This window comes from Recurvomyces mirabilis (assembly GCF_035927965.1).
Source record: "Recurvomyces mirabilis strain CCFEE 5264 chromosome Unknown scaffold_45, whole genome shotgun sequence".
NCBI lineage: Eukaryota > Fungi > Ascomycota > Dothideomycetes > Mycosphaerellales > Teratosphaeriaceae > Recurvomyces > Recurvomyces mirabilis.
The window spans coordinates 1-16084 of NW_027041979.1; the positions used below are offsets into that span (position 1 = coordinate 1).

The 16084-nt window shown below is 52.2% G+C and overlaps 6 protein-coding genes across 6 annotated transcripts; 3 read left to right on the forward strand and 3 right to left on the reverse strand.

Moving 5' to 3' along the window:
* Positions 1-947: 947 nt before the first annotated feature.
* On the forward strand, positions 948-1881 carry LTS14_010565 (uncharacterized protein; the record flags this gene model as incomplete). The annotated part of the gene is made up of 4 exons (XM_064843241.1): positions 948-958; positions 1009-1454; positions 1516-1739; positions 1798-1881. 4 exons carry the CDS (start codon positions 948-950, stop codon positions 1879-1881), a joined length of 765 nt encoding a protein of 254 aa, XP_064689138.1.
* Positions 1882-2289: 408 nt separating this feature from the next.
* Positions 2290-5904, reverse strand: LTS14_010566 (uncharacterized protein; the record flags this gene model as incomplete). The annotated part of the gene is made up of 1 exon (XM_064843242.1): positions 2290-5904. One exon carries the CDS (start codon positions 5902-5904, stop codon positions 2290-2292), a length of 3615 nt encoding a protein of 1204 aa, XP_064689139.1.
* Positions 5905-6788: 884 nt separating this feature from the next.
* LTS14_010567 (uncharacterized protein) lies at positions 6789-8843 on the forward strand (the record flags this gene model as incomplete). Its single annotated transcript, XM_064843243.1, has 5 exons — positions 6789-6978; positions 7053-7105; positions 7165-8019; positions 8072-8563; positions 8628-8843. 5 exons carry the CDS (start codon positions 6789-6791, stop codon positions 8841-8843), a joined length of 1806 nt encoding a protein of 601 aa, XP_064689140.1.
* Positions 8844-9647: 804 nt separating this feature from the next.
* On the reverse strand, positions 9648-9830 carry LTS14_010568 (uncharacterized protein; the record flags this gene model as incomplete). The annotated part of the gene is made up of 1 exon (XM_064843244.1): positions 9648-9830. One exon carries the CDS (start codon positions 9828-9830, stop codon positions 9648-9650), a length of 183 nt encoding a protein of 60 aa, XP_064689141.1.
* Positions 9831-10550: 720 nt separating this feature from the next.
* Positions 10551-11366, forward strand: LTS14_010569 (uncharacterized protein; the record flags this gene model as incomplete). The annotated part of the gene is made up of 2 exons (XM_064843245.1): positions 10551-10961; positions 10992-11366. The coding sequence occupies 2 exons, from the start codon at positions 10551-10553 to the stop codon at positions 11364-11366; spliced, it is 786 nt and encodes a 261-aa protein (XP_064689142.1).
* Positions 11367-12376: 1010 nt separating this feature from the next.
* On the reverse strand, positions 12377-13423 carry LTS14_010570 (uncharacterized protein; the record flags this gene model as incomplete). Its single annotated transcript, XM_064843246.1, has 1 exon — positions 12377-13423. The coding sequence occupies one exon, from the start codon at positions 13421-13423 to the stop codon at positions 12377-12379; it is 1047 nt and encodes a 348-aa protein (XP_064689143.1).
* Between the last annotated feature and the right edge of the window lie 2661 nt (positions 13424-16084).

Genomic DNA, 16084 nt, shown 5'->3' on the forward strand with positions numbered 1-16084 from the left:
CGGCTTTCAGTTTGCCGCAACCTCCGCGACCGGCTTCGTTCCGCAGGACATCATGTTGCTATAAGTGCGGAAGCAATCTTCCAATACCATCGCGTAATCGACGTTGCCTTCCGTCACAACGCTAACAGTTTGTGTGTTCAGGGAAACGTCGAATGATTTGACACCTACAGATGTGAGCTATCAGCATATGTGCGGAAGTGATAAGGGAGATCAGTAGATTATACCAACCCTGCAGGTTCCGGAGCACGCGGTCCACGGCACTAGAGCAGACGCCGCAAGTCATTGTCACATTGAATCTGTAGCTGTGGTCGGCCATCGCTGCAGGTATGCTCGTCTCTGACAAAAGCCGGAAGGGGGAATCAGTCATCCTTTGGCCGTTCATTTTCTCATAGTTTGTACTCACGGAATGCGATCTTTTCTCATCAGCTGACGCAATTGCGCCAAAAGTGCAGCTAGTCGCGTGAGAGATAATTATGTCAGCCGGGAGTGGGACTGTTGTATAAATCCTTGCACAAGCATATGTCCTGAAACCTATGAGCCACTTCAAGCTGCCGCGTCGGCGCGAATTGTGCGCGGTGAATATGTTCGTCCATCGGATAGTAGACGTCATCCCGCACAACTCGCGCATTCGGCTGTGTTGATGTCATCCGCACAAATTGCTCAACGATGCCTGCGGATGTCAGTTCCGCAGCCCGTGCAATTGTAAAGCAACAAACTGCTCGCCAGTTTCAATATAACGCCTTGCATGCGGTTGATCTGACCGTCACAGTTGTTCCCGTCCAAAAGCTACACGCTTGCTTGGTCTTTAGCTCATGGCGGCTACCCATTCTTCATATGATCCACCTCTTGCGCTGACTGTGATTTCGTCAATTTCTATTGGCGTCGCTGGCGTCGTTGCCATATGGATTGCATTTGACATTGTGCTACGGCGGGGATGGAAGTCGATGATGGCTATCATGTACGTGTCCCCTACCGCATCCTGTGCCTGCGCTGAGACTCACTGGGCAGGATACCCGTTTATGTTGTCAATGCACTTTATCTGTGGCCCATAACCCTCTGGACATACATCAAATATGGTCGCCCGCCGAAGCTTCATAGAGGAGCTGCCACACCTTCTCATGCTGCTCATCACTCGCCTCACGGTCCTGGTGGCGAGGGGGCTTCACATGAGCACTCAACTCGGGGTGGGAACGCTGATCTGGCATATGACAGTATTCACGATACGACGGAGACCCGCAAAGTGTCGGTTGACGACGACGGCAAAGTCAAAGAAGAGCACGGCCACCACAACCATTCTCACGGAAGTGGTGAGAGGCCGATGTTTGCTACAGTCACTGTCGCTGTCTGTCATTGCGGTGCTGGATGCGTGATTGGCGACATCATCGGAGAGTGGCTGGTCTACGGTACTAACGCTACGATCAATGGCCGTACCCTGTGGCCGGAGTATCTGATCGGTGAGTGGTTTCATGATACCTCTTCGCTCTCGTGGAACGCCTTTCGAATTACTTGTCCCAGATTTTGCATTTGCATTAGCGCTCGGCATCGTCTTCCAGTACTATTCCATCGCCCCAATGACAGGCGCATACGGACCGAAAATGTTGTACCGTGCTGCAAAAGCCGACTTTCTGTCGCTTACTTTCTTCGAAGTTGGACTCTTTGGATGGATGGCCATCTTCCAGATTGCGATCTTTCGCTGGAAGCTGGAAATGAACACTGTAACGTATTGGTGGATGATGCAGGTTTGTCATCCAACTTCATGATTGAGTTTGAGTGCGAATCACACTGACTGGAAACTAGATTGGCATGTTTCTGCGCCATCGGACAGCAGTGCCAATTAACTGGTGGCTGATCAAGACCAATGTGAAGGAGCCTTGCGCCTAAGATCCCGGCAACCGTGTTTCTATTCAAGGTTGCGGTGATGGGATTTAGCCTTGTCACGCGTTGCTTATGGATGCCTGGTTATGTACTCGAGGTTCATGTAGCTCGAACACTGCAATAAGTTGTTGGGTTTCACCGATCATGACTGTTCTGCATTGGATGAAACGCTCTTATCTACATAACGTTCAAATCATCAGTGACTAGCATATGGACAAAGCACAGTTCTTTCCATGGCCGCAGGATCTTCACACGAGTGCAACTGCAACAGCTCACCGCAATAGCATAGCACGCCTTCATGACGGGACAATGCAATCATAACGTCAGAGACCGTATGCAATATTTGATATGTACTGATACACTAACGCGTACATGGTCTGGCATACTGGCTCAACCACATGCCTCACCTCGCTTTCACTGGTCCTTTGATGCAGCCCTGTCAACTCCTCGAGCTCGAAATCCGACCACCGGCAGCCTGCTTCTCATAATCAGGCTGCTGCATATCACGCTGATACTGCTCAGAGCCATGGCCAGACTAGCCCAGACAGGGTCCAACCTGATACGTGTCCCATTACTTTTCACGGGATAGAGAACGCCTGCGGCAATAGGCAGAGCCAAGAGGTTATAGATAAGAGCCCAGGCGAAGTTGAACTTGACTCTTCGGAACACCACGCGGCTGAGTCTGACCAAGTTCAGTAACGTTGTCATGTCCTGATTGACGAGGATGAAGTCGGCCGAGGATATTGCCACATCCGATCCAGAACCTACAGCGACACCAACATCCGCAATCGTCAATGCAGGAGAGTCGTTCACGCCATCGCCAACCATCGCTACGATCGCTCTTCGACTCGAACGTACGCTTCCCAGCCCAAGGAAGTATTGCGACCTCTTTGCCACCTGGCTCCTCTGTAGATACTGGATTTTGGCAGCTTTTTGCTCTGGAAGTACACCAGCAATAACACGCTCTTCTGGTATGCCAACCATGGCTGCAACAGCACAAGCAGTTTTTGGGTTGTCTCCCGAAAGCATCCACACTTCCACGTTTTGACGCGCAAGTGCTTCGATAACAGAGCGGGACTCCGGCCGGATAGCATCAGAAATTGCCAGAATCACTGCTGGCTCCCAACAGGTCTTCTCCTGGGTTGAAGCACTTCTCGTTGCTACAATGACGACCGACTTTGCTTGGCCTTTCCATCCGTCCAGGGTAGCGGAGGTTGTGTTATCGAGGGGTATTCCGTGATCGGACATGAGAGCCTCGTTTCCCACCAGTATTTCCATGCCTTGTGACCAGTCGAGGACATGAAAAGACCCTTGCATCCCCTTGCCCGCCACTTCTTCGATATGCGTGGCTTTCACGCCTGTTTGGGGCGTTGGATTGCAGAAATCGAGGACCGCTTTCCCAATTGGGTGACTGCTGTTTCCTTCAATTTGTTTGAGTGCAGCCAGGATCTGATGCTCACATAAGGCAGAATCCTTAGATAGCAAGAACTGGGAATCCGTCACTCTGGGATCGCCACCTTGCGTGAGGGTGCCGGTCTTATCGAAGACGACAATGTCCAGGCGGCTGGCTTCTTGGAATGCTTCCCCGCCCCCTTTAACAAGAATGCCGTGCTTAGCTGCTAAGCCTCCACCGACAAACAGCGCAGTTGGCGTCGCAAGGCCGATACCGCAGGGACACGCGATAACGAACACAGCAATAGCGAACTGTAAGGACCATAAAGGCCAGCCGCCCGCCTCGATATCCAAGTAGTTTTGCGGTAGGGTCCCGGACACTCCGAGCCCCAGCCAGATTAGCCACGTCGCAATAGCAACGAGGGTAACAACTGGGACAAAGTAGCTGGTAAGTATATCGGCCACCCTTTCAATCGGCGCGCGGCGCGCCTGGCCCTCGCGTACCACTTTAATGATTTGATCCAACATCGAGTCGCCCGACACACGAGTGATTTCAATCGAAATCGGCCCGCCTCTGTTAATGGTGCCGGAATAGACAGTGTCGCCAGCAGTTTTTGTCACCGGCTTCGACTCGCCAGTCAAGGACGATTCATCGAAAACAGTGTCCCCAGAAACGACGACCCCGTCCCAAGGTGGAGAACCGCCATGGACCACCCTTACGACGTCGGTCAGGTCGATCAGATCAACGCCGACGGCTTCGATCCGAACATCAGCTTTCTGCTCATCATCAGGTAGCGCTAAGAGTGCTTCTCTTGGTCGCAGATGCTGTAGAGTGGACACGGCATCTCCGGTCTTCGCTTTGCTGTATGCCTCAATAAGGCGACCAAGAAGCAGAAACATTGTTAGAAACACAACTGAGTCGAAATAAGTCGTATTGCTGCTGAAATTCGTCGTGGTATGCGATGCCGCCGCAATGATCAGCTCGACGATAGATGAGAAGTAAGCAATTGTAGTGCCGAAAGATATTAGCATATTCATGCTTCCGAAGCGGTAGAACCTGCGTAGCATAGGGACCGAGCTGCCTGGTCTCCAGAGAGAGTAGAGTTCTTTGAGTGTGCGGCGGTGGAAAATGTCGGCTGCAAAGAAGTAGACAGGAGTTGCCAAAGCGAACAATGCCCATTCCGCACGACTGACACCATGTGATGTTTCAATCAGGTATCGGCGGCCAGAGTCATACATAGGAACAAGAGCCATGTATACGATGCCAATGACGAAAGTAGGAATAGCGACGAAAACCGAAAGGAGGACACGAGAGAATATCCGCCGCTGAGCGCGAGCATGCATCTGCCTCGCGCGCTCCTCAAGCGTGGGGGGATGGTAGACGCTTGGTGTGAACTCCGGATCCGCTGCCGAGATGGTACTGAGAATGCACCTAATAGTGAAATTTGGTGCCTTAGGAACGTACGAGATGGTGACAATCGGGTTCTCCTGAGTGGGGGCCTTTTCAATAGTCACCCGGCCGTCAAATTGATTGAGTGCATCAACAATCCGACCAGTGCAATGCTGACAGTACATTCCATGAATTTGGATGGACACCGATCTGCGCCCGTTACGAGATTCGGCTTCAGTGGAGAAGGGGCTCACGTCGTTCAGGGTAGCACCGTACCCACCATCCTCCACTGCAGTGGTGACTAGGTCCGCGTGACTTCTGCCTTCGAGGACGACCGTCGCGCTGTTGTTAACAAGACTGACGTCCACACTTTGCACCCAGCCGAAGCTTCGGATCGCTCCTGTGACGGTGCCTACGCAGGAGCTGCACGTCATCCCTTCGATCGAGTAGGATGCTTTCCACACGTCCGAGCAAGCGCCTGGGTTGGACTCTATCCCTGTCGGGAGCTTCGTCACATCTTCCAGGCTCGCCTCGTAACCCAAGTCATCGATGATTGTGGTCAGATGCGCAGCATCGGTCTCTTCTCCGTTGAAGTCGATGGACGCGCTGTGCGTCGTCAAGGCGACATGGGCCGAAGTCACCCACGGCTTGTCCTCCAGAGCCGCGACGATCTTGCCCACGCAGGAACTGCAGCTCATTCCTGTGATCGATACGGTTGCCTGAAAGACGCTACTATGCTGCGAGGACAGAGTATCGACCACTACAGCGAGATGGTCTGCCGTGCCTTGGTCGGCGAATTGGCTGGAAGAGCCATTGTCTCCAGTCTGCTGGGCGCGACAAAGCTCGCAATGGGTCTGGTGCCGCTTCTTCTTCGTCTCCTCATCCAATTCCTTTTCTCGCCCCACGCAGCGCATCAAGGTGCCCAGAAAGGTGGTCGATCGAGTGTCGAGGCCTTCGTCACGCGAGCCTGACCCGGATGCTGCATCTCGGGCAGCCTTCAGACTGGTTGGTTCAACCTCATAACCCGCCTCGTCCAGCGCTTTTGCAATCATGCGCGGCGTCAACGACGGGTCGTGGCGGACGGTCACAGTGTGCGACACGATTGAAGTCGCGACCGATGCAGGCGGAGGATCCAGACGAGCGAGGAAGCCATCGATGAACACGGCACACGTGGGGCAATGAGCGTTGGGCACGAGGAACACCGTCTGGAGGAGCGATTGCAGAGAAATGATTTCGGGGGTCGACATTGCAGGTGAACCAACGATCCAGCGTCCAGAGAATCCAGAAAAGTTGGATGCGTATATGGAAAAAATCCGGCCACTACGGTGCACGACCAAAATATTGGGTCCGTGAGGGAGGCACAAGTGGCTCTCGTGGCGACCGAGACTTCTCGTCGCTGCACGCGATGCACGGCGTAGAAAGGGCAACGGCCGTCGCGCACAAATCGCGCATGCCGCAGTGTGTGACGAATGCGTCCCGCCGCACAAATTGCGCATTCCTTGGCGGACACCCACCAGCTCGCCGCACAAGTCGCGCGTTGGTTCACCACAGACTCCAGGCGGCGTTCAGCGGGTTTTCATCAGTTGCTGTTTTGCGAGGTCGATTTTGTCGCCTTCGCCACCACCGCCCCGGCTCGAGAGTCTAGCCAATCAAACTGGAAATAGAAGGAGGCGAAACGAACTTCGTTTCGTATGTGCCCGGCCGCGTGCCCTTGCGAGGCCAAGCGCGGCGCTCTTGGCGTAGGTCTCCCCACTTCATGACCCAGTCCGCGCGCTCGACCATGCCAGGCAGTGTATATCCTACCGCTCTTTGCTGCCTGCTGCCACTTCGCCGCCGGCTATATTAGCCTCCTTCACGCGCCTGCTGCATTCGCTTCCTTCACACGCCTGTTGCATTCGCTTCCTTCACGCGCCTGCTCTATTCGCTTCTTTCACGCACCTGCTATATTGGCTTCCTTCACGCGTCTGCTACATTGGCTTCCTTCACGAGCCTGCTCTCGCTGGAATGATGTGGACGTGCACCGCTGCTATTGTGCTTGCGTGCGGCGTGTTCTCGGTGTCTGCTGCGACGCGCTCCTACAATCTCACGCTGCACAGTGGAGAACGATCTCCCGGTCCGTCTGCCTTCGCATATGAGAGCCCTTGCATCTGACTGCCTTCGCATCCCCTACACGGCTAATAAGCTTGCAGATGGCTTTGCTCGCCAAGTCTATCTGATCAATGGCCAGCAACCCGGGCCCTTGATCGAGGCAAACCAGGGCGACATTCTTGAGGTGACAGTCTTCAACGACCTCGATGTGGAGAATACAATTCATTGGCACGGTGTGTGCATCATTCAAGACCTTTATTCCACACCTGCTTCCAAGCCCATCGTATTGACGTGACACGTGGATCAGGACTACTTCAACGAGGCACTCCGGATATGGACGGTGTACCAGGGGTTACGCAGGTGGGAGTTCCATTCACCTATGCGATTGCGCTGTTTGTGCTAACTCGCGTGACATCCAGTTTGCGATACCACCCGGCGGCAACTTCACCTACCATATGCCCCTCGGGGACCAGTATGGCTTTTACTGGTACCACTCGCATTTCAAGTCATATTATAACGATGCTATACGCGGGCCGCTCCTCATACACCCATCCCCGTCTCTACGCCGGCCTTTCCAAAGTCTGGCTCAGACCGAGGCCGAGGAGAGCGCTCTCCTCCAGGCAGAGAAAGACGCAACGCCCCTGCTCCTCGCAGATTGGTATCACGATCCCTCGAATGCAGTCTATCAACAGTACTTTCGGACGGGCGCATTCCCTGGTTGTGTCGATAGCTTGTTGGCTAATGGTCACGGAAGAGTTCAATGTCTTCCCAACAACTTACTCATGGCAGGACCTGGACTCGACCTCAATATAACATCTTCCGAGGTGGCCTCCAAAGCCTCCAGCATGTCCCACTCTATGGACTCGGGCTCCACTATGGCAAGTTGTGTGAACAACTGCGCTACTACGACGGACGCTATGTCAATGAACCCGACTGCATCGATGTCTATGGCCATGATGAGGCGTGCGACGTCGACGGTAGAGCTTATAGCAGACAAAGCTGAGGGTGGGATGGAGATGTCATCTCTTAACGCGCTCGGATGTACGCCACCAATGATGTTCAATCCTGGCTACAGCATCGATTCACTTCCGCCAGTTACGTGCACGAATACGACCGCCGCTTTGCTCACAATAACTAAAATCCGTTCTCAAGGCTGGCTTGCGCTTCATCTGGTCAATGCCGCCGCCACTAGCAAGTTACAAGTCTCGCTGGATGCACATACAATGTTCGTGTTTGCTGCTGATGGGCTCTATGTGGAGATGCAGGAGGTCAAGGTCGCTTTGCACTTCCCCCGGCATAGGTCGTTCACACTGATGAATATCTCAGGTGCTGCCAATTGCTATTGGCCAACGCTATTCAGTCATGATCAGACTCAATCAACCACCAGGGCAGTACTACCTCCGCTTTGCATCCTACCCGGTCGGGGACATGCAGCAGGTAATCCAAGATCAAGTGATTGTCGACATCAGCGATGGGAGGCACGACAACAATAATACTTCATGCGATAAGCCGCAATCAACCTGGATGTTGCTGAATGGCTCGGCTAAAGCTCAAGCTTCTGTGCTGAATGAAAAACTGCTGGCTCCTCTTCTCCCAAATATGCCGCCTACCGCTCCAGCAGATATCACAAGGATCTTCACGATTAATCAAACCGCTCCAGTGGTATGGGTCGTGGACAAAGCCCCTTATACAGAGGCTAAGACACCTGTTCTGCATGGAAATAGATCAGATGGCTGGACCGCCAATACGACCTTGCACATGCCTAGTAATTCTACTATCGATATCATCATGCAAATCGCAGATGCCTCGATGGACACGGTATGTTCAGATCCTTAGCAAGACTTTGCCCTTCTCGCCGATGCTAACGACTGTACCACGGCAGATGGGTCACCCAATGCATCTGCATGGGCACAAATTTTGGATCTTGGGTACGGGCACCGGTTCGCTCCCATTTTCTTCGGTCATGAACGCTTCACCATCCGTGATCAACATGCATGATCCTCCTTATCGCGATACGGTTGAATTACCAGCAGCCGGTTGGGCAGCTATCAGGCAAGCTTCATCGCGCCTGCTGAGCACGTTTTTACCTATGAACTGACCTAGTCTCAGATACGTGACCGACAATCCTGGCGCCTGGTTCTTCCACTGCCATATACAATGGCACTTACTGGTAAGAGCAACCTTATCAACTCTGCTGATCCCGCTAACATTCAGTCATTACACTAGAGTGGCATGGCGCTGGTGCTCGTGGAAGGAGAATCTCTGCTTCCAGGTCTGATTGGTGCATCTGGCGATGCAACGACTGCGAGCACATCTGGCAATACGACCACGCCGAGCGTGTCCCAGCCTCAAGCTACTGCAACCAACAGCGCTGGTCATCTGGCCATAACGAGGACCTGCCTGCATCTGCTCTTGCTTAGCGTGTTGTTCGCATACCCGAAGAACTGGTAATCATCATGGAGCGTTTGTCCCGGGAGAAAGTGTCGATATTTTCCGTGCAGTTTTTCGGACAAGAGCATGTCGAACATGGGCTCCCCTTTCACAAACAATTTTTGTCGGTCGTTCGGGTTGATGTCAGCCACCGTCGCGCATACTCACCTGGCGCCATATGCCGTGGCCTTCAGCTTTCACCCGCGGATCTAGCCCAGATGCACGACAGGGGTAAGCATCATGGCGTGGATTGACTTTCAGATGAGGTGAGGCTGAGGAGTCTTCGTCGCATTGGAACTTCACTTCATGCCTCGAAGGATGACAAGATCAATTCGAGTCACTATGGCAGGCGCAACAGCACCGAGACACAGATACTGGGTGGGGTCCCATACTACATAGTCAAGCACAAGTTTTCGTGGCTTCTAGAAGGTCGAGCGGGTATGCTTTCGCAGTTCAGCGGTCACCTCCACGTTCACGTGAACGCTTCCTCCGGCAGGTAGTCGGCAAGGTTCGAGCGGATACGTGGGGTCGCTGCCACGTAGGCGTCTGCCAGTGTCACGGCCAATGCTAAGTCATCGAGCTCGGCCACGATCAGTGCCGTTTCCGTACGAACAGATCCAGCAGCATCGCCGAGCTTGCCGCAGCGCATGAACATGTCTATTGCTTCTGCAGGTGCGAGCTTTCATACTTCTATGGCTTGAAGCTCGGTCGTGCCCGTCGCTGTCTGGCTCCGTGTGGTGATGATGATCTCGACACCCGGCGCATCAGGCAGATAGTGCTGCAAATCGACGAAGTAGGGGTCGCTCTCGTCGTCGAGGCTGTCTGCGTTGTCATACACCAGCAAACATCTGCCTTGCCGATCTTCGAACCAAAGATGCGCAATTCTGCGCAACTTGCTGCTCCAAGACCAACTCTTTCGAAATCTCGTGTAGCTCTCGATCTTTCTCTGTCTGCTTGAGAGGAAGCAAACGGATTCGGTACGACTCGACTTGTTGCAAAATACGTAGTCGCAGCTCTGCGGTCTGGAGGTTGGCGGGTCTGGACATAGTTGTTTAATCTCCGCATACGCGGTATAACGAAGTGTTGCATGAGAATAGTGATTGAACATTGGATTCACAGCGCACAGGGCAAGTTGTGCTGGCCCTAGTCAAGCTAGCGCCAGCACAACTTGCCCTGTGCGTTTGATGCAATAGTAGGCAACTACCATTCGCAAAGCGCGAGTGCACCTTTCTTCGCGCAACAACATCCTTGATCTTCGTCTTACATGCGTCATCATCGGAACAATTGATCACGAAACCACTGCCTTGATCCACACAAGGGATGCTTTAAGACTCCGCTCGCCTTTTGGCTTCTGAACGTATGCGTTAAGCTTCACATGTTGCAAGATTCGCCTTCAGACCGGCCACAGATCGCCTCGAAGCAAGATCTCACAGATCTCTGCGAGGTTGAAGACATTGACACAGGATCTGTATTACGCACGACATTCTCGTTCGTCGATACCTACAATAGCGCCTGGTTCGGCCAGGTCTCCGGAGTTCGAAAGTATGACTTGACAGTGGAGGACTTGAGAGAGAACCTTCGTCGGATATCCGACGAAGTCATCTATCCGGAAATGACAGCTGGCTTGACAATTGTTGCGGACGATAATGATATGAAGCGATACTATATCAAACGGCCCAAGCTCCTTTGCCTTGACGATCTAGAAGAAACTAAACTGCTCCCAAGGATGCTTGTCGAAGAAGCTCAAGTCTTAGAGATCCTCAAGCCTTACGGGCACAGAAATTTGGTGCGATATCATGGATGCATATCGAAACAGGGCCGGATTGCTGGTATCGCTTTGCAGAAATACGATATCATATTACAATATAGATTCGACGATGATCCGCGAGCATTTGACGTTACTGCTTGCATGAGCGGTATTAGAGCGGGAATTGAGCAACTCCATTCTCTGGGACTTGCGCATAATGATCTTAACCCTCTGAACATAGCTATGGACCAAGACGACCAGCCTATTATCCTTGATTTTGGGTCTTGCAGAAAGTTTGGAGAGGCGCTACTATCTGGAGGGACACCTGGCTGGATCGATGAAGATTACAGCACTTCCGCACGGCATCACGACGAAAGCGCATTGCGAAAGTTGGACCGGTGGTTGTCGAAAAGTCAATCAGAGAGGATGAGCGAGGTGAAATAGACAGGATAAACAAAGCATACAGGATTTCGGCATAAGATCATTTTCAGGATCGGTCGAGCTCTATTAGCGCACATGTCAAGATGAAAGACGAATAGTTGAGAAAGAAAGGAGGCCGGTCAAAAGTTCTAAACCACTAAATATACCAGCATAAGACGTCTTGTACGTTTCATCTTCAGCATGCATATCAATCCTTAGTGATGGTAGTCGTAGCTTCTCTGATATCACCTAAGTAATCTGAGGTCGTGTTGGCCTTTGTCCAAGTGCGAGACAGGATATGCGTTGCGCCGCCTGTTTAGGTTCGAGTCTGACGTCGGACAATTTGCTCTTCTGCAGTCAACTCGCCTGACCTCTGTGACCGTTCGACGGCGACCGTTCGCGTCTACGACGACCTTAACCGTAGTAATGTGGGTACACCTGGACGTTCGTCAGTGGTCGTCAATGTAGTGTTGAAGAGGGCAAGTAATTACATGGTGAGAGTGGATCAGCAGGTATAGATCAGTCCGTGTGTCGATTGGCGGGTATGGGTGTGCGTGTTGGGATTCAAGCGTGTATGCTCTATGCGGGCACGGCTGAAATCGCATGAGGTTTATCTGCTCTCCACGTTGCCGGATGGATCCACAACGATTTGAAACCTGCCAAATTGGGAATGGTTGAGCTTGGGAGCGTCATCGTCGATCGAGGTTCAGCTTGTCGCCCGGAACCTGGGGTTTGATATACCACAGGTCCGGGTGTGCGGCACAGTCGGCTATCTTGCGCCAGAGCTCGAAAGCAATGCTGTTATACCTTGCTATGGTGTGGAGGTCGACATATGGTCTTTGGACGTAGTAGCATGTTATCTTTACGTCGAAGCTTGCCTTCCATGGAGTCTTGACACCAAAACGTTCGTGCCGTCACGGAATCAAATGTGTAGCTGTGATTCGATCTGCTTCCCTGAATGGGTTGTTGCAGAAGATGCCTTTGTCCTTCTTACCGACTCCCGACACTCCTCTCATCATCCTCCCCACACTTGTTCATTTCGCTGGTTCTGCGACAATAATCACCATCTGGTCAAGTCTCCGCTCGAGGGCGTCCTCTCTCTTCTTGCTCTCCTCCTCCCTCTTCTTGCTCTCCTCCTCTCTTTTCTTGCTCTCCTCCTCTCTCTTCTTGCTCTCCTCTTTCTGTTGCTGCATTTGTTGCTTGACAGCATCTTCCCCCCTCCTGCTTTCCTCTCCCTGCTCGTCCATCTGCTGCAACAATCTGTCTAGTTGCACTCTCATGCTCGCCAGCTCTCGATTTTGTGATACACTAGCAGGTTCGTTGGGTAATTTGAATGCTTCGTCTGCCTGGGATGCGATCTCAGAATCCGTCTGCGAGCCCCCCTCTCCCAATGTGACATCGGATGCTGCAAAGGAGAGGCCAGTGCGAGCCGTAGGTTTCGGCATTGACTGCACCGCCTGACGAATTCGCGCAAGGTGTTGAGGGCCAAACTCTTCATACAATTTCCTCACGAAATTATAAGGCCTGAATCTCTCCTTTCCTCCATAAAGGGTCAGACTGAACATAGCTATATCGTGTCGGAAATACGTAAACGATTCCTTGCCCACGGCGCCATCCGGCACTGCATAGTGACCGTACAAGTTCACCACCCGGTTGTTGTGGAATACATTGAATACGAGTATGCGCCCGAAAAGATCCTTCGTAGTCTCGTGATCGATGCCAAACGTGGACGTGTACAAACTCAGTATTGCCCTGGTAGCAATACTTGCGCTGTGAATATTCTGTGTGTCGGCATTATCGAGGCCGATCCTGCCTGTCTTTGCTTTACATATCAAGAACGGGAACGCGAGATCGGGGGTGAATACATAAGGTCGTTGCGCTGTGCAATAGTTTTGCAGCTTTGTGTCCTCTTCTCCTGAAAACGCGGAAATCTTCAAGCCAGCGGCAAAATCGGGCTTTGATCTGGACGACCCCATTGTCTGACATCGAATCCACTCGGTGTCAACTTCTTCTCCAATATAATCGCGATCGATCACGCCAGAGAAGTGTAGGTTCTCCGCAGAAGGCACAACCCACGGCATGACGTCTCATTGGAGTCTCGCCTCGTTGAGCTCATGCACACGCTCGAGAACATCTTCTAGTTTTGACGCTGGATAGCAAGGAAACAAGCTAGGTACTTGCTGTCCCCTCAACAGCCCCTCACACAACTTCTTGCTTTCTTTCTTTAGCAGTACTGAAGCCTTCATGTATACTCCATTCTCCTCGAGTCGCTTTCTTTTCTCAGAGGGATGCGTAGATGAGCCTTTCTGTTTCGATCCTGATGTAGACGCGCTATCTGGCTTCGACATCCCAGATGCAGGCCACTCGCGGAACGCCGCCCAATATGCCACCGGCTCACAAGGTGGTGGAGGTACGGCAATATAGCTTTTCCGCGCAATCCGCTGTCGTTTGCGACAAGGCTCTGTGTCTTCGGCGACTTCGGTCTCAGCGTGCTGAATCTGGGAGATCTTGCGCGTTCGTGGCGCACACGTTGAAGCTGGTGATGGGAGCTGCTGGTGATGTTGCGATTGTTCTTGCTGCTTCGTTTTTGACGCGTGCGCAAGTCGAGGACTTTTGCGGAAGCCGTTGTGATGAACGAAGCGCTGCTTCGCTCCTTTAGACTGTCGTGTTGCCATGAAAGTACGAAATACGCCCGACAACAATGTTTCACGAATATGTGGAAGTGAAAGAGTAAGTGAGAATCGGCGCTAATGTTAGCCGCCGAGTTTGTCAAGCTTGCCCACTTCTTCCCCGCCAAGACTCTCGTTTCGAAACTGCGTGTCGGGTGGCAGCCGCTGGGAACCATATCGTATTGGCACAAAATGCAGCTATGAATCGTTGGCTATCTAAGGAGGAACATGTTGAAACGTCACACTTCGGGAGGTGTTCGGATTGATCTCTTTAGCCAATGACTTAATCCAGGTATTGTAGTGTCCGGAGCTTGCGACAAGACAATCGCGACCACTATCTCGACAACTGCGACTACGGAGGGTAGATATGCGACCGTTATAGGTTGCTATGGCTTCATCGAGACATAATACAGTTGTCCTAGGAGAAACACATCTCTTTTCTATTGAATATGGACAATTAGCTCAACTAAGACATAAATTCTGGAGCCCTAGTTGTCCGGGCTGTCAATAATTCTATCTCGAGTTCTTACGTTGCTAATAATGCTTTCAACGACACACCGCAATCTACTTTCGCGCTCTTAAGACACCCACGCATGCGACGCGTCCAGACTTGGAAGCTCGTATAACGTCCCTCCCTACGTCACGAGCCACCCCACGTCGCGAGCCAGGTTCATAGACTTTATCTTCTGACGCTCTCATCTACTTGTTAGTAAAGTTCTCCTCAGTAGTCAGTATTCTGTAGCTGTCACTCCATTACTATCTCACTCGTTAACGAGGTTTACTGCGTGCTCGTGAAGCTATTGATCACTTCATTAGCGCTACCGATAACAGCTCCAACTGCTTCTACCTACATGATTATAGTCGTGTGACTGTTTCCACATCTGAAGTATCAGAGCAGAAGCTCTCATACTAAAGAGTAGGGTGGCCAAAGTTCGATGCCGATCAACCCATATTGGGCGTGTAGTGGCAATATTAGTGGCGGACGAAGGGACTTCGTGAGATAGGCGCGAGTTATGCGCGCATTAGTGTGTACCGGCGGGCTTATCTGCACCTCCGCAAAAATGCAGAAAAACGCAGATTAACGTCCTTGTTCTTCCTAACTCGGTGCCTTCGCAGTGGCGCTTTGTGCATAGCCACACATTGTAGAAGCGTCTAGGGTCGCATTATGGCCAGCTGTCATTGCTGGTTGCTGGTTGCTGGCGCTTTGTCCCTCTAGTGGTGCAGGTACCACGTCGATCCCATCCTGCACCAGCCCTACGGTAAGTGAATATGCCTGACCGAGCCAGTGAGGTACTGGCACAACGTGTTCCTCTTGGCCTGCCATACCGTGCTCTGGCAGATCACAGTGATGTCCCGCGTACTGCCCTTCAGCACCGTGCACGCGGACGACGATCGCTCAAAGACAAAGCGGATAACACGTGCCGGCACAAAATCGTGCTGGTCGGGCGTTTACAGCTTAGGCGGCTAATATATATTTGTCACTGTATTCTTTTCTATAGCCTGCAGGCCAGTGTGAGGTTCCAACCTAGCACAACATCTTGATCCCAAGCGTCGGCGAGTATAGTACTACAAGCGGAGAAAGAAACGCGCAGCTACGCGCTTAGAGATGAATACACAAGCTGATGGCCACACGTCGACGGGCATCAAAGGACTGTTTGAGGACGGCTTGTAAGCGGCTATTGCAGCAAAGACGAGGCGAGAGCAGCAACAAAGGAGAGCTAGCGTAGAAGCTGTGGAGGAAGTACACTGGACAGATCTCTAAGCTCTGAGCCATCAGAGATTTGAGTGCAACGACGTGGAGGTGCGAGCTTTCGCAATTTCTGCGATAGAACAAAACTGGAAAGCATGCCTGGACCGTGGAGGACGTAATTTACTATACCCTCTCGCAGCATAGCGGCCAATAAAGTGATTCAAGATGGTGTACACTCCAGCACATTCGACATTTGATGTCTGGGCCAACGCGGTTCGTCATCTCTCCCTCATTTCTCCTCCCCAGGTCCGCCTTCACCGTCTTCACTCTGCTCTTCTCAACTAGAACACGGCACCTCCTTGTGCCAACGGCACACCCCTTCA